Raw genomic sequence first — 22,348 nt, forward strand, 5'->3', positions numbered from 1 at the left:
GATAGGAGGATGGGGGTGCGGTGGGATTTCTCATTTAAAAGATCCAAATTCGAGGCTTTTCCTTAAAATATCGGCTGCTACCAGCTGGAACCTCAGGTGCCCCTGGATGAGGAGGTGTCCTCTAGCTTCCCACTCACCCCACCAGGCCTGCCACACTTCTCATGCCTGGCCCTGGGGTATGTGAGGTGGAGACCCCGGGTGCTTAGCAATCCAGATGGCGTGTGCCCCAGAGAGGAGCGGGTGCTTGGCTTCAGATCCACTGGCCAGCTGTGACTTTCTTAAGTCTCCTCTCCTGTGAAACGGGTGGATTACTTGAGGTCAGGAGTTCAAGACCAGTCTGGGCAACATGGTGAAACCCTGTCTCTACTAAAAACACAAAAATTAGGTGGGCATGGTGTCAGGAGCCTATATTCCAGCTACTTGGGAGACTGAGGCAGGAGAATCACTTGAACCCAGGAGCGGAGGTTGCAATGAGCCGAGGTTGTGCCATTGCACTCCAAGACGACAGAGTGAGACTCTGTCTCAAAAAAAAAAAAAAAAAAAAGGAAAGAAAAGAAAAAGGGAAGGAAAGGGAAAGGGAAGGGACAACGTGCAGCTCACGGTGGAGCTGCCACTCGGAAGTGCTCAGCGCTGCACGAGGCTGGGAGCAGATAATGAGATATGTGTTGAATCAGGACACCAACCTCTTGGGGAGAAACAGTGTTCAGGGATTCGTCATTGGCAGGACAGAGTTTCAGATCCCTTTTGGAGAGAAGATTTGGGAAGGGAAGGAGGTGACCCCATGGGGGACAGTAAGTGGGGGGTAGGGTGGACAAGTAGCTATTTCCTGCGGAAAATGTGCCCTTGGGTGGGGAGAATGTGCCCCTAAGTGGGTAGGATTTGGGGCAAGGAAGTTTTCTCCACCCTCAGCTCTGCTCAGGGTGATAACAACAGCTGTTTGGACTGTACCTTCGGTGAGAGGCTGTGGGTTCCCATGGGCCTTAATTAGGGAAGTCGGCTCAAGAAGGTAGCCCAGCCCCTCCTCCCAAGGCAGAAAGGAGAGTTGGAGATGGCAAGAATGACTTCACTTTGTTTCCTTTGGGGTGAGGTCACAGCGATGACAGGGGACTCAGCACACTTAATCATGCTCATAATTACAGTCATAATTCTCATCAAAACAGACAGGGACTGTTTCAGTACTGCCTCAGGGTAGGACCTGGCCACTGCTCCAGGCCAGGCAGCCTCCTGCTCAGCCTTCATAAGAAAAAGTAAATGTTGCGCCTTATGGTGGACAAGCACATAAAGGCACTCCTCTCTGGGTGGGTGCCCCTTCCTCTGGAATGTGACCTGGCATAGGGATTCTAACCTTGCTTCCTGCCTAGACCAGGTGCTTTTGAGCAGTGCACAGGTGACACAACTGTACATGGCATTCCCAATAGCCTTTTCATGCATCATCTCAATTCATGCTCACACAGCTTGATGAGATGACTGTTACCAGCCCTATGCCACAATTGAAGCTCAGAGAAGCTGAATCATTTGCCCAAGGTCACACAGCAGGCAGAACTGCAGTTTCTATCCAGTTGTTTGACTGTAGAGGAGTGTTCATTGCCTTAGGCCGTGAGTGTGGGAATGTGGGGCCCCTGCCCTGGCACCTGGGCCCACATGTGGGGACCTTCATTACCAGGAACATCCTCCCCCAGACACCCCATGGCTCACTTCCTTGCCTCCTTTAGACCTATTTCCAAAGGCCGCTTCTCAGGAAAGATTTCCCTCTCTAAATGACAGCCCCTGCTTGGCCATTTTTTAACCCTCCGTCGCTGTTTAATTGTTCTCTGTAGCATAATCTGGAAGACTGTGTTTTACTGGTTTGTTCATTGACCGTTTTCTCCCCACTTGAAGGTCAGCCCCACAGGGCAGGGAGTTTGTCTGTTTCATTCACTGCTGTAACTCCAGCGTCTAAAATGGTCTCTGGGCACATAATACTCAATAAATATTGACTCATTCATTCATTCACTGGCCAGCAGGAAAAGCAATCATACCACTAGTTAGTAATAACAACAACGCTATCTAATGCCAGATTTCACAATCTTGGCATATTGACATTTGGGGTTGGATGATTCTGCTTGCTGGGCAGAGGAGGGGGGCACTGTCCTGCATACTGTAGGATGGGCAGCGGCTTCCCTGGCCCCTCCCCGCTAGATGCCAGACAACGAAAACTGTCTCTAATCTTTCCTGAATGCCTCCTGGGGAACAAAATTGCTCTGCATTGAGAACCACTGGTCTAACGTAAGATGACGTGGAACACAGCAGGCCCTATTCCAGGCACCTTACTACTTCATTGCCATCTGGATTTGGGTCCGTCCAAAGCAGACCCAGAGACAAGGACTTGGGCCCAGGTCATTTATTTGGGAGGTGATCCCAGGTAGTTCCAGTGAGGGCACGAAGAGCTGAGACCCCGGGGCCACCAGGCCTTTAAGGGTCTTCAACTAGAGCGATGGGGAGCCCGGACCAAGTTTCACTATAAACATTTGCTTATTTCCCTGCTGCTCAGAAGCCTTTGATCAAGGCGAAAGAGAATACAAACAGCACATATTACTGCAGTTCTTACCTGAAAATGTTTCCTAACACATGGTCCGATGTGGTCGGGGGAAGGAGGGAAGAACAGAAAGGTTGGGCATAGAGGCCACAGAACCATCATGTCATTCGCGTTTCGGAGGTCACAGACTGCTGGCTCCTTTCTCCGCTGTTCCAACTTCCACTATCATAATCAGCGAGTGCTCCTTTACAGAAAAAGCTAACGAGCATTTTTACCAGTACCCATCAATGGACTTTAAAAGATGCTAGATAATCATTTTTCTCTTCTCTTTATCAAGATAAATATTAGTAATTTTATTTTTGTCTTATTTTGGAGTCAAACGAATGCAGAGGTCACAAGCAAATGTGATCCCAGAACCGTTTTGATCTCCAACATGCTTAAAGTTTTCTGCCCAGGCATGGTGGCTCACACCTGTAATCCCAGCACTTTGGGAGGCCAAAGCAGGAGGATCGTGTGAGGCCAGGAGTTCAGGACCAGCCTGGGAAACATAGGGAGATGCCCTATCTCTACAGAATAATAACAATAATAATCATTAATAAAAAAGTTTTAAAATTACTTGTCAACACTTAAAAACCAGAAGATTTCTATTTTAAAAAATACAGACTTGGCCGGGCGCGGTGGCTCACGCCTGTAATCCCAGCACTTTGGGAGGCTGAGGTGGGTGGATCACCTGAGGTCAGGAGTTTTGGACCACCCTTGCCAACATGGCAAAACCCCATCTCTACTAAAAATACAAAAATTAGCTGGGCATGGTGGTGCACGCCTGTAATCCCAGTTACTTGGGAGACTGAGACAGGAGAATCGCTTGAACCTGGGAGGCAGAGGTTGCAATGAGCCGAGATTGCATGACTGCACTCCAGTCTGGGCGACAACAGTGGAACTTTGTCTCAAAAAAAATAAAAAAAAATACAGACTTACAGTCTGGGCACAGTGGCTCACTCCTGTTATCCCAGCACTTTGGGAGGCTGAAGGGGGTGGAACACTTGAGGCCAGGAGTTCGAGACCAGCCTGGGCAACATGGCAAAACCCCATCTCTGCTAAAATACAAAAATTAGCCAGGCGTAGTGGCATATGCCTGTAATCCCAGCTACTCGGGAGACTGAGACAGGAGAACTGCTTGAACCCGGGAGGCGGAGGTTGCAATAAGCTGAGATCGTGCCACTACCCTCTAGCCTGGGTGACAGAGCGAGACTCTGTCTCAAAATAAATAAATAAGTAAATAATAAGTAAATAAATAAATAAATAAATAGAATAAGAACTTACAGTAAGAAAAAAAAAAGAAAACAGTCTGGGAGCATTGGAAATGACTAGTCAGGGCTAACCAGCAGCTGATTCATCCAGGCTGGAGGCACTCCCTGCTTTGCCGTGGCCTTGCCTCATCTGCTTTCCTGTTGAATGTCATCTACCTGTCCCCTAGAGGCATTTGACTTTTTGACCCCGCCTTTTGAAGGCCTTCCCATAAACTGTGTGGATGACTCTTTCTGTTAAAAATGTATTGGTTATACCTGGGTAACGGGATCACCTGTGCACCAAACTTCACCCATACACCAAACTTCAGCAACATGCAATTTATCTGTGCAACAAACCTGCACGTGTACCCCCGAACCTAAAAGTTAAAAAAATAAAGTGTTAGTTAGAGAACAGGCTATGCTGCTGCAACAAAAAAAAAAACCCATAAATACAGAGACCCAGCCTGTGAGGCGTTTGCTTCTCTCAGCTGTTAGTGTGGAGGTTGACACTGCAGCAGGCAGGTAGCTTTGCTCACAAAGCCATCTAGGGACCCGGCTTCCTTCCTTCTTGCCACTCTGCAGTCTGAGTGATGTCGTTGTCCACATGGTCAGAATGGCTCCCAGCCTGCAGGAAGGAAAAGAGGGAGGGAGGGGAGCAGAGAGCCCCCAGTCAGAGGGCAAGACAGGAAGTTGCATGGTCACTGCTGCTCACATCCTTGTGGCCAGAACCCTGTCACATGGCCACACGTAGCTGCAAGGGAGGCAGGGAAGGCTAGTCCCCAGCTTAGAGGCCCAGTGCCCAGCCCACAGTGAAAAGTTCTATCACTAAAAGCAAGGGGTGAAGGTGTGCCAGGAACCATAGTTATGTCTCCCACAGGGAGACTGTGCTATCATGAAATGGGGGCACCCCCACCCGCCAAGCCTGGGCATTTCTCAGCTGCCTGAGGAGGGCCTTGATCTGACCCTGTATTGTGTTAGTCTTAGACTGGCTGGTGCAGCCGAAACCTCGATGGCTTGGTGGCAATGGCTGGCTCCTGGATGGCCCTGAGGAGGTGTTGCAAGGTACCTGCCGGGTAAAGCCCAGACCCTATGTCCGAGCCTCGATCCCTCCTTCTCAGCTGCTTCCAGAAAGCTGGCAGCACCAGGCTGGCTGTCCCCTATGCACGGGCCCTTCGGCTAAACACTTAGCCATCTCTGATCCTCCCCACCCCAGTGCAGATGGGTTGATGGCTGGGGGCTCGGCCAGAATCAAAGCCCAGGACAGAATAAGGGCTTTGACTCTCCCCAAGAGTGAGGCCTCCTCCTGGATGGTGAATTGAAGGGGAGGGCATTTAGGGTTGGTTTTCAAATTCCTAGACTTATAGGGGGTTCACGGCTGTCTAATGATGAGGCCTCCCTGGGGGTGGGGGAGGTACCAGGAGGCAGAGGGCAGTTTCTGGAAGGAAGAGCACACACGCCGGGAGCCTGGAGGCCTAGGAGGTGAGAGCGGGCACCCTTGCACACCTGTGGCTGTGCTTCTGACTCCACACCCGTCTGTGTGTTGTGTGACTGTGTCCAGCTAGACACAGAGTGTGCAGCTGTGTGTGCAACTGTGTGGCTGTCCTTGTGGTTATGGCTGAATATTTGTGTGTGTGTGTGTATGTGTGTGCGCTTGCAAAAGTGTGTGACTGTATTGTGAGTGTGTACACATGCAGGTGAACGTGTGTGTACGTGGGTGTGGATATGTGTGTACAGGATTTGTGTGTGGCGATGGACATGTATATATGTGTGTATTTGTGTGTCTGACGTGTGTGTGTGTGTGCCCGTGCAACTGTAGGGGTAAGTGTGTGTTTCAGGGTGTATGGGTGAACATGTCTATATGGCTACTGCTGAGCCTGTGAGAGTATGTTTGAGATCAGGTGAGCTTGGACTGCCTGTGTTTGTGTGTGTGTTTGTGGGTGTGCACATGTGCCACATGCCACGGAGACCCAGGGCCTAGCCTGGAACCTGGGGTACAGAGGCGAGGCCATCTCTCTGGGTGAGCTGCGTTCCCTGCACCCGTCCCGGGGGTCTGCCCTCTAGACCCCAGCGTGTGTCCCTCCCACAGCAGAGGCATGCAGCACCACAGAGGATGGGGCCGAACCGCTGCTCTGTCCCTCGGGCTATGAGTGCCACATCCTGAGCCCAGGTGATGTGGCCGAAGGCATCCCCAACCGTGGGCAGTGCGTCAAGCAGCGCCGACAAGCAGGTGAGTGTGGCACCCCCACCCTGATCCTGGCCCCTGCCGCTGTCCCCTGCTCCTGTCCCCTTCCCCCTGTAAGCGCCTCTCACCCCCACGGACGACCTGCCCCAGGAAGCAGCCCCGGCTCCTGAGCCTGACCGAGAGCTTCTTACATCTTCCCCCTGCCCGGCTCCTTCTTTCATGGCCCCTACCCTTTCCCTGCCACACCAGCATGTGACAGAAGCTCTTGAACCAGCAGACTGGCTGCAAACCCCAGTTCTGTACCTCCCAGCTGGGTGACACTGGGGTTAATTTCTTCCTATCGCTGAGCCTCAGTTTTCTCATCTGTAAAATGGGGCTACTTCATGCTTTTGGGGGCGTAACTGAAATCATAAGTGCAGAGCTGTCGGAGCAGCCCTAAGGAATAGTAGGTGGTCAGTAAACACTGGATATTTTATATCCACGTATGTGTAGATGAGCCCTGACTTATGAAGGTCAACTTATGATTGTTAGACTTTATGCTGGTGCAGAAGCAACATGCATTCAGTAGAAACTGTACTTCAAGTTCCCATTGAACCATTCTGTTTTTCAATTTCAGTATGGTAATCAATCAATTACACGAGACATTCAATATTTTATTATAAAATAGACTTTGTGTTAGATGACTTTGCCCAACTCTAGGCTAATGTAAGTGTTCTGAGCACATTTAAGGTAGGCTCGGCTAAGCTATGGTGTTCGATAGGTTAACTGTGTTCAATGCAGTTTGACTTAAGATATGTTCAGCTTGCAGGGGGCTTATCAGTACATAACTCCATTGTAAGTCAAGAAGCATCTGTGTCTATTTTAAAGGAGCATCTGTATCTGTTTTCAAACTGCATAGAATTAGAACTATCTGAGAATCCTTAACTTCCCAGAACTGCTGCCAGGACTGTTCAGTTTGACTTAACTTGTGTTTGTCTTTGGACACAAAGGCAATAAATAGACGAGTGAATGGTGTTGCTTTCGTTGACATAATTTTCCTAAGAAAAGAAAGAACAATGGCACAGCGATTCCTGGTGGTATCTAAAACCATCTCGAACCCCACGCAAGGCAATCAACTTGAAAGACTCCAGTGTGCTTTGTGGCATGGAGTTTGGATGAACTGTGTGGCGAGCCAGGAATCTGGGACTTCAGGGTGGCCGGGTTCACCTTGTCAAAGTCAAGGTCAATCAGACTGAGACCACACCCAGGGGCCCCTGTCTCTACTTCTGCATCTCATATCCCTAATAGCTAAGGACCCTCAGACAAGATTGGTGGTAATTACAGTGATTCTGTTTGCCAAAAGCATACTGGGGGGTGCATGATCTGCCAAAATCTCTTTTTTTTTTTTTTTTTCTGATTTGAGAATGTATTTCTCTGAAGTGTTTCAAGAAAGGCGTAGACATAAAATCAGTCATGCATTTAATGTCATTATCATTGCAGATAAAGTGATGAGAATCCTGGAATCCTGAACTTTGAAGAAATTATCTACAAAAGGCTTTGAAATAAAGAGATGCCTTTTTGGTTTCCTCTACGTCCCACTTGCTATTTGCAGGACTTTGTTTGGGGTTATAGGATGACTTCTCCAGCCAGATAGCCTGGGCTCCCACAGCTACTCAGCCCCTTACTGCTGTGGGCAGCAAATAACATAACCTTTTCAGGCCTCATTTGCCTTATCTGTAAAATGGGTTCATAATACTTGCGGTACTTCACGGGGCTCTTTGAGGAGTGGGTTAATCCGTGTAGAGTGTCCATCACTTCACAAGCACAGAACACAACCTTCACTGTTTCATCACTGCTTGTCTCTATCCACTCGATCCCGCCATGGGTGGGTGGGGTGTGTGGTCCTTTGGATGTGAAACCCCAAGGCCCTGCCAGCCTGTCTGAGGCTGCTGGAGTGTGGAAGGGATAGCCTTTTCCAAAAGAGAGCTGTGGGGTGATTTACGAGCTCGTTGGACTATGCCACCATTTTAATACTGACAGCATAATAGGAATGCCTTGGGCACTTGTCTTTTTCATCCCCTGGTCTTTTCATTCAGCCCTGTGATGTCTAAGACCAAGGTCAAACCAAGTCAAACCAGTTCTTAAGGGTTCAAACCAATTCAAAAAATTCCCATTTCAAGACGGAGCTAACTAAGCAAAGAGAGCCAGTCGTTCAATGATGACCACACCAATGACGCCTACTGTTAACATGCACCTTTGGAGGGCTCTCTTTAGATTAAACTTTTCTGCAAGCCTGCGAAAGGAGAAGTAGAACCAGGAGGCAGTGCTGCATAGGTTTCAGAGTGCAGGCTGAGAACCACAGACTGAAATCCAAAGCCTGTAACTTTCTTCCTCCATGGCCTTGAGCAGGTCACCCAACCTTTCTTAGCCTCAGTTCCTTCATCCGTAAAATAGAGATGGCGATGGTAACCATAGTGACAACTTCCTGGGGTAGCTGTGGGGTTTGAGTGAGAGAAAACACCTATGAAGTGCTTAGAATAGCACCTGGCCCACAGTAGGTCCTCAGCGAATGTGTGCCACCGTCATCCTTGTCTTAGGAAAGGGAGGATATGAGTTCAGGAATTTACCCAAAAGATGCAGAGCTGGAATTCCAAGCCTGTCCACCAGCCTCAGAGCCTGTGTGTGTGTGTGTGTGTGTGTGTGTGTGTGAGCTTCCCCTCGCAAAGGAATGATTTGAGCCTTCCAAATGGAAATGTAAGTGGAATTCCCCCTAGCCTTGTCCTCAGGGGGCTGACACTTAGCAATAATTACTGGTAATTTATTGGTAATTATATATACGTTTGAAAACATTTTGAATTCCAGCAACTTCCCTAGGAGCAAAAATCTCAGTGGAAGAGTGGCCCCCTTGTCCCAGCCTTACCAAGGAAGAAGCTTTTTATTTAAGGTTTTAAAAACTGCATATTTGAAATAATTTCAGACTTACAAAAATGTTGCAAAAGTAGTACCTTGAACCCACCACCCAGATTCACCAGTGGTTAAAAAACTACCGTTACATTTTCTTTTATGCTCTCTCCCCACTTAAAAATCTACGTGTATATTTTTCTGGACCATTTGAGAGTAAGCGACAGACCCTGTGCCCACACCTAAGATGCCATCCTCCCCTAAGAGAGGTTTCTAGTGGGTACCCATAGTCCTTCAAGTTTGACCATCTGGCAGCTGGAACCAGGCATTTGAGGGGTGCATGTTTTATGCAAGAGGAAAATGAACATTGACATGTATACTAAATCTGGTTTTTCAGAGAGTGGGGTCAGGGAAAAATCGGTGTATTTTTCTGAGTAGGTTTGAGGTCACACAGAAGCTGAGCTGTGGGAGCTGGCCCTTCCTTGTCCTGCCCAAGACACTGCTTCAGAAGAATGAAGTGGGGCTCGTCTAGCCTTGAGTGGAGGAAATTTGAGAAAAGTGATGAGTAATCACTTTTGGTAACAAATTATAAGTGATTATATTTGGCCTGAGGAGGGGGTCCAGGGTCCCCATTTACCTCTGTCTCCTTGTGGTGTTATGGGCCAGAATTCATCCCCAGGTAAAGGGGGAGCAGGAAAGTTTCCAGGAGCTCCCCCAGCCTGCAAAAACCCTAGCCATTTGCTTTGGAAAATAGTGATTGCTGCAGTTTTTGATCAGCAGATGCTCACCCACCGAGCGGTTCCGTGGAGCATTAGCACCTTGACCAATCAATGTCCCTGCTGGTCCCAAACACCCTGATGACTTTTGTTATGGCCACAAAACAAAAGAAAAAGAAAATGTCTGGCTACCGCGCATATGTGCTTGATTGACCTTATAGCAGAGAAGGCCGCGCTGATCAGCAGGATGGAGAAGTGAGCTAAATTTGGGAGAGACTGCCACATTCAAACATCCACCTGTCCTAGTCACATTCCTGTCGAATGCTTTCCTGCTACCATGGGGTGGGGGCCGAGGAAGGGGTAGAGGCCAGGGATATACAACAGCGGGAGTTATGGAGTGGGGACTCACGGCTAGTCATGGGACATGTATGAAATTGTCAGCAGTTGACCACTTTTTACCCACAATGATAGCATTTTCACATGGCTCCTCCTAATACTGCATAGATACGTTTTAAATGAAATTGTTTCTTTTAATTCTCACAATAACTTTAAGAGGTACTAATTTTATGCCTATTTTTAGGTGAGGAAACTGAGACTCAGGATGAGTGAGGATTCATACTCAAGCTACTTTGTCATTTGCAGTAATGACATCAGAGTGTCTCTTGGACAGACTCAAAAGAGTGCCATCTCTTCCCCCGTGAACATATTTTGTAATGACATTTACTCAACAGGGTGTTGAAATTTGGCTTCCAGTTCATCTGTTAAGACAGTGGTTTTGGCCGGGCCCGGCAGCTCACGCCTATAATCCCAGCACTTTGGGAGGCTGAGGCGGGTGGATCACCTGAGGTCCGTAGTTCAAGACTAGCCTGGCCAACATGGCAAAACCCCTTCTCTACTAAAAATACAAAATTGGCTGGGCGTGGTGGCACAGGCCTGTAATCCCAGCTACTCGGGAGGCTGAAGCAGGAGAATCGCTTGAACCCGGGAGGCAGAGGTTGCAGTGAGCTGAGATCATGCCACTGCACTCCAGCCTGGGCAACAGAGTGAGACTTCGTCTAAAAGAAAAAAACAAAAAACAAAGACAGTAGTTCTGAAACTTTTTGCTCTCAAGACTGCTTTACCCTCAAAGATGTTAAGGAGATCTCACAGGGCTTTCCTTTATGGGTTGATGACTCTGGATATTGTCATATTAGAAACTAGAGCTGAGACATTAAAAATGCTCATATAGCCTGTGAACAATTCCATTGTACACTAGTGAGATGGTGAGAGTGAAAAACACCAGTAATTCCTCAGTATTAGTATGAAAACAGTTTTGGCCTTCTAAACTCCTAAAAGAAGCTTTTTCCTCTCACTTGTTTTCCAGATGGTCGAATCCTACGACACAAACTTTACAAAGAATATCCAGGTAAAAGAAGAAACTGTTCTTTCTTGCAGAGGGCACAAAAAAAAGGCCGTGAACGTTTCTTATGTGAAGAAAAAAAATAAAAGCCCAGGGCTGAGATATAGGGAACAAAGTGGGACCTGGGTTTAAGAAATAAAATAGAGCTGTGGTCTGATGGTGGGCAAGGAGGTGTGGGTCACAGAGGGACTCGTAGTAAACATGACCTCGTGCTGAAGAGCAGAGCCTGGGACTGCTCATATTTAACCCTCTGCTACTTTCAGAGAACTGGAAAGCATGGCTGATACCACTCTTCTATTCATCCATCCAATCATCCATCCATCCATCTATCCATCCATCCATCCATCCGTCCATCCATCCGTCCATCCATCCATCCATCCATCCGTCCATCCATCTGTCCATCCATCCATCCATCCATCTCTCCATCTATTCTTTCCTCCATCCAGTCATCCCTCCAGCCATCTACCCATCCATCCATCCATCCGGCCACCCATTCATCCATCCATCCACTCACTCATCCATTCACATATCCATCTATTCTTTCATCTATCCACCTGCTCTTTCATCCATTCATTCCTCTACAGTCTAATAGTGCTAATCCTTCCTGACATCACATGCTGGATGCCATGAGGACACCTTAGACCAGGTTGTGAGGAAAGGCTTCCCAAGGAGGGGACATGAAAGCTCAGCCTAAAGAATAAGAAATAGTGGGCGGCAGAATGGCATGTGTGAAGCTGTTGAGGTTGGAAGTAATTTGGCCATCCCCAAAGCTGGAGTGTGTGGTGAGCTGTGGAGGTGGTGGGAGGTGAGGCCAGAAACATAGAGCTGGTGACACCAGCTGGGGGGCCTGGGGAGGGAGAGGAGGCACCGCAGGTGGGGACCGAGTGACCTCAGCTGGGGGAGGGAGGAGAGGGCCAGGTCACCAGGCATCATTTGGCAGTCGCTGGTGAGCCACTCAGGGCATTAGAGCAGGAATAGATACATCTGCCCCAACAGAGCTGTGTTCTTTTCACAGAAGGTGACTCAAAGAATGTGGCAGAACCTGGAAGGGGACAACAGAGGCACTTTCAATAAAGCAACGGCAGGCAGGTGAGTGGGAGGAGACCAAGATTGGCGGCCAGGGTCAATGTGGGCAACCAGGTGTCCTGGCAGCTTTTGCACCACCAGGTTGAGCAGCAGGAGGGTGAGAGTAGCTCTTTCCCTACTGGTACAATTTGAAATTCCCTTCTGCAGTAAGTCCTCACCTAGCATCATCAATGGGTTCTTGGAAACTGACTTTAAATGCAACGACGTACTATATGCACTGTATGTTGTAGAAGCTTAACTCGTTTGTTTTTTTAAGAGACGGGGTCTCTCTCTGTCACCCAGGCTGGAGTGCACTGGCACAATCATTGTTCACTGCAGCCTCAGACTCCTGGGCTCAAGCCATCCTCCTGCCTCAGCCTCAGTCCCAGGAGCTGGGACTACAGACATACACCACCGCGCCTGCTGAATTTTTTTTTTTTTTTTTTTTTTTGTATTTTTTGTAGAGATGAGTTCTCACTGTTACTCAGGCTGGTCTTGAACTCCTGGCCTGAAGCAATCCTCCCACGTTGGCCTCCCAAGGTGCTGGGATTGCAGGCATGAGTCACCATGCCTGACCTTAAGTCTTGTTTATCTCCATTAGCCGATGGTAAAATTGTTTTTGTTATATGGTAAGTCATTTTGCTTGAAGTTGCAGTTTCCAATAAGCTCTCCATGATGTTGAATGAGGACCTACTGCAGTTTCAAGGCAGGAACATAGGAGAACTTTGTGTGTGATCAGAAGCGGGAGCAATTCTGTATCCCTCTGAATCAAAACCCAAGACCAGACTAGGTCACAACTTTCCTTTCCATTCCTTTGCCTTGATGTTTCCAGGAAGTCTTGTCTATCTCTTCTCACTTCTGTCAGACAATTCTGTTGGGTGCCAACTATCTGATGGTCATGGTTCCAGCCTCTTGGTTGCTCAGCGGTAGTTCATGCCACGGTGGCATGGTGAACAAATTGCACAGAGCCCCTGCTCTCCGGGAGGCCACATCCTGGTAGGGGAAGGCTACACAAGCCAACAGATCAATCAATAGAAAGGCAGGTGTGGTGAAGAAGTGAACAGGCAATGTCGGGCAGAGTCCCTGGGCAGGGGCAGAGCCTGGGGCAGGGGTTGCTTCATTTGGGGGCAGGGAAGGCCCTGTGGGGGTTGAAGTCTGAGCCAAGGTCCCAGATGAGAAGGTGCTGCCTGAGGAGGACAGGCGCCCAGGTGGAGGGAGTTGGAAGAGTGAAAGTACCGAGGCGGGAGGGATGCTGGCTTCGGGGAGCCAAAAGAAGGCCCCTGGGGTAGAGACAGGAAGGTGGCAGGGAGGCTGACTCCAGAGGAGGTGCAGGGGAGGCACAGGCTTGCTCTCAGGTGCCCTCAAAGGTGAGGTGCAGGTGCATGCAAAGGGCCTTGGAGTTGCAGCCCTAAACCTGAAAATGCAGCCCCTAAACCCAGCCCCTGTGAATGCTGGATAGCCACAGAGGGCAAAAAGCAGCCCCTAAAAGCAGGTGACGGCCTCCCAGGACGTCATTGAAAAGCAAATGTCAGATTTCAGATTCCAGAGGCCTCCCGGAAAATCTGCAGCCCGTAGGGACTGATGCCAGCTTGTCTATTACCTGCTGCTGACAGGAGCCGTCCCTGGAGTAGGTCAGATGCAACTGAGGACTGAGCTTCTAACAGGGAAGGAGGAGGCCAGTGGATGAGGAAGAGGCCTTGAGAGGCAGTTTAGGATGGTTTAGAAGCTGAGGCTTTTGGCTGGGCGCAGCTGCTCCTGCCTGTAATCCCAACATTTTGGGAGGCCAAGGCATACATATGGTATGATCCCAGGAGTTCAAGCCCAGCCTGGTCTGGCCAACATGGCGAAACCCTATCTCTACAAAAAATACAAAATTACCCAGGCATGGTGGTGCACACCTGTGGTCTCAGCTACTTGGGAGGCTGTGGTGGGAGGATCACCTGAGCCCAGGGAGGTTAAGGCTGCAGTGAGCCATGTCTGCACCATTGCACTCCAGCCTGGGTGACAGAGTGAGACTCTGTCCCAAGAGAAAAAAAAGGACAGCCTTTGCAGCAAGCTAGGCCTGGGTTTCAATTCCTGCTCCACCACTGTGTGACCTTCAGGAAATAATTCCAGCTCTCCAAGCCTCAGCTTCCTCATCTATAATATGGGACTGATGGTAAGGGAGGAGTTAGGAACTAAACAAGATGATGCCGTGAAGATGACACAGTGAGTTCAGAACTGGGTCTTCTCAGAAAGGAGCATCTTCCTGGTGTGTCTGGTGGTGGCAGTGGTGGCAGGGAGATGAAAGATTTGTGACTCTGTGGTCTGCCCTGCAGCAGTTCACCCTGATCCTTCTTCCTTCATTTCCAGCTGGGTTGCAAGAACATTCCTCCACTTACTGCTAAGCCTTGGAAACAGTTGGGAAAAGCAGTTTGACCCTCAAAGTTCACATTCAGCTCAGCAGAGCAAGACCCCAGAGATGCTTAGAGACGGGACACCTAGCCGTCAATCCCAGTTTGGCCCAGCCTGGTTGGGCGACTTTGTGGGAGCCTCTTAACAGCTCTGGGTCCCTGTTTTACCATCCTGGGAGCAAAGCCCTGCAACTCCACAAGACCTTTGCCCTGGGAAGAAGCCACTGCCCATAAAGCATTTCTGAAGCCCCTGTCTAAGACAAGGCTCAGCATCTTCATATTTTTGACAGATTTCTCCCAAGTCTGGCTCTGGGAGGTATGTACCCATCTCAAATGTTCCCAGAATAAATTCATCCATCAGGAAGTGGAAATGAACTTGCCTACTAATGTGTGATTCCTAGTTCTAGCCACCTGATGTGCTGAGGCCTAAATGTTAGCAGATGGGAGGAGGCCACAGAACAATAAAAACAACCAAATAAGATGCTGAGTCTCTGGTGTTTTGTGATACTTTGTCACTGTTTAATTCAGGGGCGGGAAGCAGCTGGGTATCGCTGGGATGACGTGTCAGCTGGGCTCTGCTCCTGGAACCCTGTGTTAACATAGAGCCCCTGAAGCAGACCGTGGGAGGGGGATTTGTTGAAAGTGATTCATTAGGGAGGTTCCTGGGAAAAACCAGCACGAGAGTGGGGACGTGGAACGGGAGGAGACAGTCAGACGGGGGAGAGGGGACGAGGGCCCATGGAGGGCGCCTTTGCTGCAATCCCTCTGGGGGTTGTGGAGGAGGCCTGAGTCCCAGCAGGGCTGTCTCCAGGGCTGTGCAGCCTGTGCTGTCATCCAGAAGGACCCTATGCTTGGTTTAGTGATCTGCTGTCACCATTTAAAAACTCTTATCATTGTTGAACAAGGGGCCTGCTTGTTCATTTTGGAAATGATGTCAGTAGCCCTGAGCCACACGGTGGAGTCGGCCCCACTGGGGCTGGACAGCGGAACCCAAGTATGCGTAATGCTTCCAGCACCCATCGGTGAGTGGCGAGGCTCCCCTAAGGGAGGAGGCAGCCCACCTGCTGCTAGGGAGGGAGAGGTACAAAGGCACCCACGGGGACATGGGCAGAGCCCCTGGGGAATCTGTTCCACAATCCAGATTCCAATGGTGTCTGCACAGAATGTACACACCCTCATACACACAGGCTCGTGTGAGAAATGATTAAATTAAACCAACAACCTGCTCTGTTCAAAACAACCCAATGGAAATTGGTACTAATCAATTATTTGACAGGATTCAACTTTTTCAATTCCAAAATGCACTGGTGTGGAGACAACACCCAAGTGTCTGCATTTGAAAAGCCCTGCTCGTGCACCCCCACTCACAGCCCGTGCACCCCCACTCACAGCCCGTGCACCGCCACTCACAGCCCGTGCATCGCCACTCATAGCCCGGGCACCCCCACTCACAGCCCGTGCACCCCACTCACAGCCCGTGCACCCCACTCACACTCTCTCCCCATTAAATCCACATTCTCTTCGAAACACTCCAAATCCAGTTTCAGGTGGAAATGGGTGACTAACAGCCTTTGTGTCTTCGTCATTTCTGAGCATCAGGACATTCATATTATTCAAGAATTATTTTCTTCTTGCTTTTGGTATGTGTGTGTTCAAGTGACTCGTGTAAAAGCCGTATAAAGGGGGCATTTGTCATACGGCCAGGAGAGGTTTTGACTTTTCCTTGGATGGAAAAGCAAGATGACATCCCCCAAGAGCAGCAAGTTCAACAAATACAACACAAGGAGACAAATGCAACCTCCATTTTGGAGGGTGAGGTTTATGTGGATTCCAGGCTTGAGTCCCTTCATGAAATTTTGGCACATGAGCTCTGTGGGGTAAGCCGGGGGTCACAGCCAGGGTCACCCATTAAATCATGGGTGCCCCACCTGTGCTAGATGGCTTGCTGTTACTGGCCCGGGGTTGGCTGAAGTCCCCAGGGCTCACCAGAGCTGAGGACAGAGGCCCTAAGGGACTGTCCACCCCCAGCTAGCCACATAGGTGGAAGCGAATAATTACAACTAGCAGAGACTCCGGGGTGCCCGGCAATGTCTGTGCATCTCTCAGATAAGGAAACCGTGGATCTCGGAGATCTGAAAGGACGCACCCAGAGCTGCGAAGTCGGTAAGAGCCAAAGCCAGGATTCCAAGCAGGCAGTGCCCCCCTACACTCAGGCTGCAGACACCCCGCTCTTCGGCTAGCCTGGCCTGTCGAAGCTGACTCCCTCCCGCCACTGAGGTGCAGAAGGTGTAGACAGTGTGCCATCCTGCAGAGGACTCTGGATTGAAGGGACTGAGCTGAGCTCAACCCTACTCCCTGGAGGGCTGCTGACTAGATGGGGTGGAGACACTGGAGCCTGTTCAGCCTGAGTTCCAATCCCGGGCAAGGCACTTGCCCTCTCAGAGCCTCAGTCTCCTCTTCTGTGAACTGGGTGTAATAAAAGTAGCTGCCTCTGAGAGTTCCTGTAGCTATTGTGTGAGATGCTCTATAGTAAGTGCTCAGCACACAGGGGTGGTGATAAGTATTATCATTAGCCTGGCACAATACACACTAGTTCTCTTAATACTCACAAAACCTCATGAAAAGAGTATGAACATCCGCATTTTCCAGCTGTGGAAATTCAGCCTCAGGGAAGTTAAGCAAGTTGCCTAGAATCAAAAAGAAAGCAAATGACAGAGCTGGGCTTTGAGCCCAGAGCCGCTGATGCCCAAGTCTAGACAGGCTGGTCCTACTTTGTGTCGAGTCCCCACCACCAGCTGGGCGGCCCTCACAGGTTACTGAACATGGCCCAGCCTCAGGGTCCACATTTCTAAAGTGTCAGTGAGAACTCCAACCTCATTGTAATTATTACTGTGAACTTGATCAAGATCATATGAATAGGACTGAACTGTCACGATGCAAATACTAAGGCCGGAAGGTGGTCGTATACTGCCATGTGGTGAAAAGTAAGACCTGCTTTCTGCTCTCAAGGAGCCCACAGTCCTTGAGGGAGTCAGAGAAATAAGAGAGTTATGATCCAGGGTGGGGAAGGCATAGATGGGAGCAGGGGCCGGAGGTGCCGAGGGAGCCCAGTGAGGGATGCTAAGCCTAGGCAGGAGGCAGGGAAGGGAGCAATCAGGGAAGACATCCTGGAGGTGGTGATGTGCTAGTTGGTCATAATATCTGAACACATCTGGGAACATGTGCATTTCAGCGGGGAACTGCTCTCCGTTTGGCTCAAGGCAGAGGTTCTCAACCTTGGCACTACTGGTGTTTTGTGCAGGATCATTCTTTGTGGTGGGAGCTGCCCTGTGCAGTGTAGGATATTAAGCAGCACACCAGCCTCTACCCACTAGATGCCAGAAGCACCCTCCCCCAAGCTGGGACCACCAAAAATGTGATTTTGCCAAAGTCCCCTGGGGTACAGTTACCTGGTGAGAACTTCTGGTTTAAGCCCAAAATACTGAAGCTCGACTGCTTTGTGTCATTTCGTCCATCAGCAGGTTCTCCCGAGGCACTTTCCCTTAGGCTCAGGGGAATTAACTGTTCCGCTCACTCATCACTTGTTTATGCACTGACTCATGCACTCATTCCATCAAGTCATATTCCCAGGCATTAACCACCTTTTCTTTAATCAAATCTGAGGCACCATTTTTTTTTCACCTTTGGACATTCCTGAAGTTAGGGCTTGTCTTATGGCCACTGTCCTCCAGGCCCAGACGCAATGGAAGCTCCATTGCCTGTACATACGAATATCAAAACATGTAGGTTGGGTGTCAGCACCCAACTTCCGGAAACAACAGAGGAACCACAAATTCTGCATCACCAATGCTCTCAGAAAGATGTCCTACGAAATACCTTATCTCATTTATTGCACTTATATTTTTTATTTGATGCACACATGAGAATGATGCATGATGAGGCCAGGCACGGTGGCACACACCTGTAATCCCAGCACTGTGGGAGGCCGACATAGGCAGATCATTTGAGGTCAGGAGATCGAGATCAGCTTGGCCAACATGGCGAAACCTTATCTCTATTAAAAATACAACAATTAGCCAGCTGTGCTGGTGCACACCTATAATCCCAGCTACTGGGGAGGCTGAGGCACAACCAGGGAGACAGAGGTTGCAGTGAGCTGAGATTGTGCCACTGTACTCCATCCTGACGGACAGAGCAAGACTCTGTTTCCAAAAAAAAGAGAATGATGCATGATGAAAACCTATGTCCGTATAAGTCTAAGAGAGGCCTTTAATGACCTTGAAATCAAAAGGGAAAGAGCAAGATGGCCAAATAAAAGCCCATTCCATTCATATCTCCTGTAGGAACACCAAACTTTAGCAACTAACTACACACAGCAAGCACCATTACCAGAACAAAAACTCAGGTGAGCAATCACAGCACCTGGTTTTCACTTCATGTTGCGGAAACAGGCACGGAAGAGGCTAGGAAAGACAGTCTTGAATCGCCAGTGCCACCCTCCTTCATCCCTCAGCAGCAGCCACGAGGCACGGGGAGATCTGTGCACTTGGGCGAGGAGGATTGCAGCGACTAGGAGGCTTCACATTGACCTCAGTGCTGCCTGTCACAGCAGAGAGCAAAGCCGTGGTGGCTTCAGCCAGTGGCCATGCACAGACGTCCCAAGAGGATGTTACGTTGCATCTTGGATTCCAGCTCAGCCACAGTTGGAGAGGGCACTGGGCAGAGTCATGAGGCTCTCATTTCAGGCCCTAGCTCATGAGTGACATTTCTAGGTACACCCTGGGCTAGAAAGGAACCCACTCCCTTGAAGGGAAGGACCTAGTCCCAGCAGGATTCATCACCTGCTCAGTAAGTGCTCGCTTCGGCAGCACATATACTAAAATTGGAACGATACAGGGAAGATTAGCATGGCCCCTGCGCAAGGATGACACGCAAATTCGTGAAGCGTTCCATATTTAAAAAAAAAAAAAAAAAAAAGAGCTCTCAGACCCTGAATAACCAACAGTGGTACCCAGGTAATATGCCACAGGCCTTGGGCCCTGAGATGTGCTGGTGTCAGGTGTGACCCAGTACATGCCCAGCTCTGGTGGCTATAGGGAGAGACGCCTTCTGCTTGAGAAAAGTGGCAGGAAAACTAACGAGGACTTTGTCTTGCACATTTGGTCACAGTGGGATAGAGCAGCAAGCGGGCCCTTAGGGTCTCTGAGTCCAGGCCTAGCCTCTTAAACAGCATTTCTGGAGCTGCCCTGGGCCAGAGGGGAGCCCACTGCCCTGAAGGGTGAGTCCCAGGCCTGGCAGCATTCATTACAAGCTGATGGAAGAGCCCTGGGGCTTTAAGTGAACACCAGCAATGGCCTGGCAGAACCCTGTCCATGGGCCAGTGGCCATAGTGGCCACAGGGAGAGGCTCCTTTGCCTATGGAAAGGGGAGGAAAGAGCAGGAAGGACGTTGTCTTGTGATTTGAGTGTCAGTTTAGCCACAGCAGAATAGATCATCAGGTAGATGTCTAAGACTGTAATTTCTGCCTCCCAGGAAGCATCTCTGGGCCTATCCAGGGCCTGAGGGAACTCATTGCCCTGAAGGGAGAGACACAAACCTTGCTGGCTTCACCACCTGCTGATCATAGAGCCCTAGGGCCTTCAGTGAACATAGGTGCTAGCCAGGTAGTGGTTACCTGGGCCCTGGGCAAGACCCAGTGCTGTACTGGCTTCAGGTCTGAACCAGTGCAGTCCCAGTGGTGGTGGCTGCAGGGATGCTTATTCCCCCAATCCCAGTTCCAGGTGGCTCAGCACAGACAGAGAGAATCCATTTGTTTGGGAGAAAGAAAGAAAAAAGAATAAGAATTGCTGCCTGGTAATCCAGATAATTCTTCCAGTTCTTATCCAAGACCACCAAGGTGATACTTCTATGAGTCTGCAAGAACCACAGTGTCATTGAGTTTGTGGCCCTAAGTCCCTTCAAATATCTGGAAAGTCTTCCCAAGAAGGACAGGCCGCCCAGGTCCAGTGGCTCACACCTGTAATCCTAACACTTTGGGAGGCCAAGGCAGGGAGATTGCTTGAGCCCAGGAGTTTGAAACCAGCCTTGGCAACATGGCAAAACCCTGTCTCTACCAAAAATACAAAAAGTAGTTGGGCGTTGTGGCATGCACCTGTAGTCCTGGCTACTTGGGAGGCTGAGGCAGGAGGATGGCTTGATCCCCGAGGTCAAGGCTGCGGTAAGCTGTGATCACACCACTGTACTCCAGCCTGGACAACAGAGTGAGACCCAATAACAAAAAAAAAAAAAAAAGAAGAGGAAGAAGGACAGGTACAAACAAACCCAGACTGTGAAGACTGTAATAAATACCTAATTCTCCAATGCCCAGACACCAACAAACATCTACAAGAATCAACACCATCCAGGAAAACATGACCTCACCAAATGGACCATAATAAGGCATGAGGGACTCATTCTGGCACCTCACCATACATAAGCCACAAGGGATCAATTCTGGATAAATAGAGGTATGTGATCTCTTTCAGACAGAGAATTCAAAATAGCTGTGTTGAGGAAGTTCAAAGAAATTCAAGATAATGCAGATAAGGAATTTGGAATTATCTCAGATAAGTTTAACATAGAGATTGAAATTATTAAAAAGAATCAAGCAGAAATTCTAGAGTTGAAAAATGCGATTGACATACTGAAAAATGCATCAGAATCTCTTAATAACAGAACTGATCAAGCAAAAGAAAGAATTAGTGAGCTTAGAGACAGGCTATTGGAAATACACGGTCAGAGGAAGAAGAAGAAATAATAAGAAAGAATGAAGCATGGCCTACAGGATCTCAGTAATAGTCGCAAAAGGGCAAATCTAAGAGTTATTGGCCTTGAAGAGGAGGTAAGTGCCTGCATCAAAAAAGAATAAAAACTTCAAATAAATAACAATGCATCTTAAAGAACTAGAAAAACAAGAGCAAACCAAACCCAAAATTCGTAGAAGAAAAGATATCATAAAAGTCAGAACAGAAATAAATGAATTTGAAATGAAGAAAACCAATACAAAAGATCAACCAAGCAAAAATTTGTTTTTTGAAAAGACAAATAAAATTGGCAAGCCTTTAGCCAGACTAAGAAAAAAAACAGAAGACCCAAATAAATAAAATGAGAGATTTAAAAGGAGGCATTCAACTGATACTGCAGAAATGCAAAGAATCATTAGTAGCTACTATGAGCAACTGTATGCCAACAAATTGGAAAATCTAGAGGAAATGGATAAATTCCTGTACACATAGAACCTACCAAGATTGAACCATGAGTTGGGTGCGGTGGCTCTTGCCTGTAATCCCAGTACTTTGGGAGGAGACCAAGATGGGTGGATCACCTGAGGTCAGGAGTTCAAGACCAGCCTGGGCAACATTGTGACATCCCATCTCTACAAAAAATACCAAAATTAGCCAGGCATGGTAGCGTGTGCCTGTAATCCCAGCTACTCAGGAGGCTGAAGCACAAGAATAGCTTGAACCGCGAGGTGGAGGTTGCAGTGAGCCGAGATCATGCCATTGCACTCCAGCCTGGGCAACAGAGCAAAACTCTGTTGAAAAAAAACAAAGATTGAACGATGAAAAAATCCAAAACCTGGCCGGGTGCAGTGGCTAATGCATGTAATCCCGGCACTTTGGGAGGCCAAGACAGACAGATTACTTGAGGTCAGGAGTTTTAGACCAGCTGGCCAACATGGTAAAACCTTGTCTTTACTAAAAATACAAAAATTAGGCTGGGCACGGTAGTTTACACCTATAATTCCAGCACTTTGGGAGGCCGAGGCAGGCAGATCATCTGAGGTCCGGAGTTCAAAACCAGCCTGGCCAACATGGTGAAACCCTGTCTCTACAAAAATACAAAAATCAGCTGGGTACAATGGTGGGTG

At 48.9% G+C, this 22,348-nt stretch overlaps 1 protein-coding gene and 1 non-coding gene across 3 annotated transcripts in view; both read left to right on the plus strand.

The window, feature by feature from the left end:
* Nucleotides 1-14,918, plus strand: part of WFDC1 (WAP four-disulfide core domain 1) — a 33,336-nt gene extending 18,418 nt beyond the window's left edge. The window contains exons 3-7 of one of the 2 annotated variants that reach the window (XM_023226868.2): nucleotides 4,783-4,866; nucleotides 5,891-6,031; nucleotides 10,946-10,987; nucleotides 11,997-12,070; nucleotides 14,399-14,918. In XM_023226868.2, the coding sequence (XP_023082636.1) occupies nucleotides 4,783-4,866; nucleotides 5,891-6,031; nucleotides 10,946-10,987; nucleotides 11,997-12,055 (326 nt within the window). In that variant the 3' untranslated portion in view covers nucleotides 12,056-12,070; nucleotides 14,399-14,918. Of the gene's footprint in view, nucleotides 1-4,782; nucleotides 4,867-5,890; nucleotides 6,032-10,945; nucleotides 10,988-11,996; nucleotides 12,071-14,398 lie in introns of those variants that run through there. The other variant, XM_023226869.1, reaches the window with a different exon arrangement.
* Nucleotides 14,919-19,291: 4,373 nt separating this feature from the next.
* LOC111552588 lies at nucleotides 19,292-19,398 on the plus strand. The gene has a single exon (XR_002734676.1). It is a non-coding gene; the product is annotated as a U6 spliceosomal RNA (small nuclear RNA).
* Nucleotides 19,399-22,348: the final 2,950 nt, after the last annotated feature.

This window comes from Piliocolobus tephrosceles, chromosome 17 (genome assembly GCF_002776525.5).
Source record: "Piliocolobus tephrosceles isolate RC106 chromosome 17, ASM277652v3, whole genome shotgun sequence".
Taxonomy (NCBI): Eukaryota; Metazoa; Chordata; class Mammalia; order Primates; family Cercopithecidae; genus Piliocolobus; species Piliocolobus tephrosceles.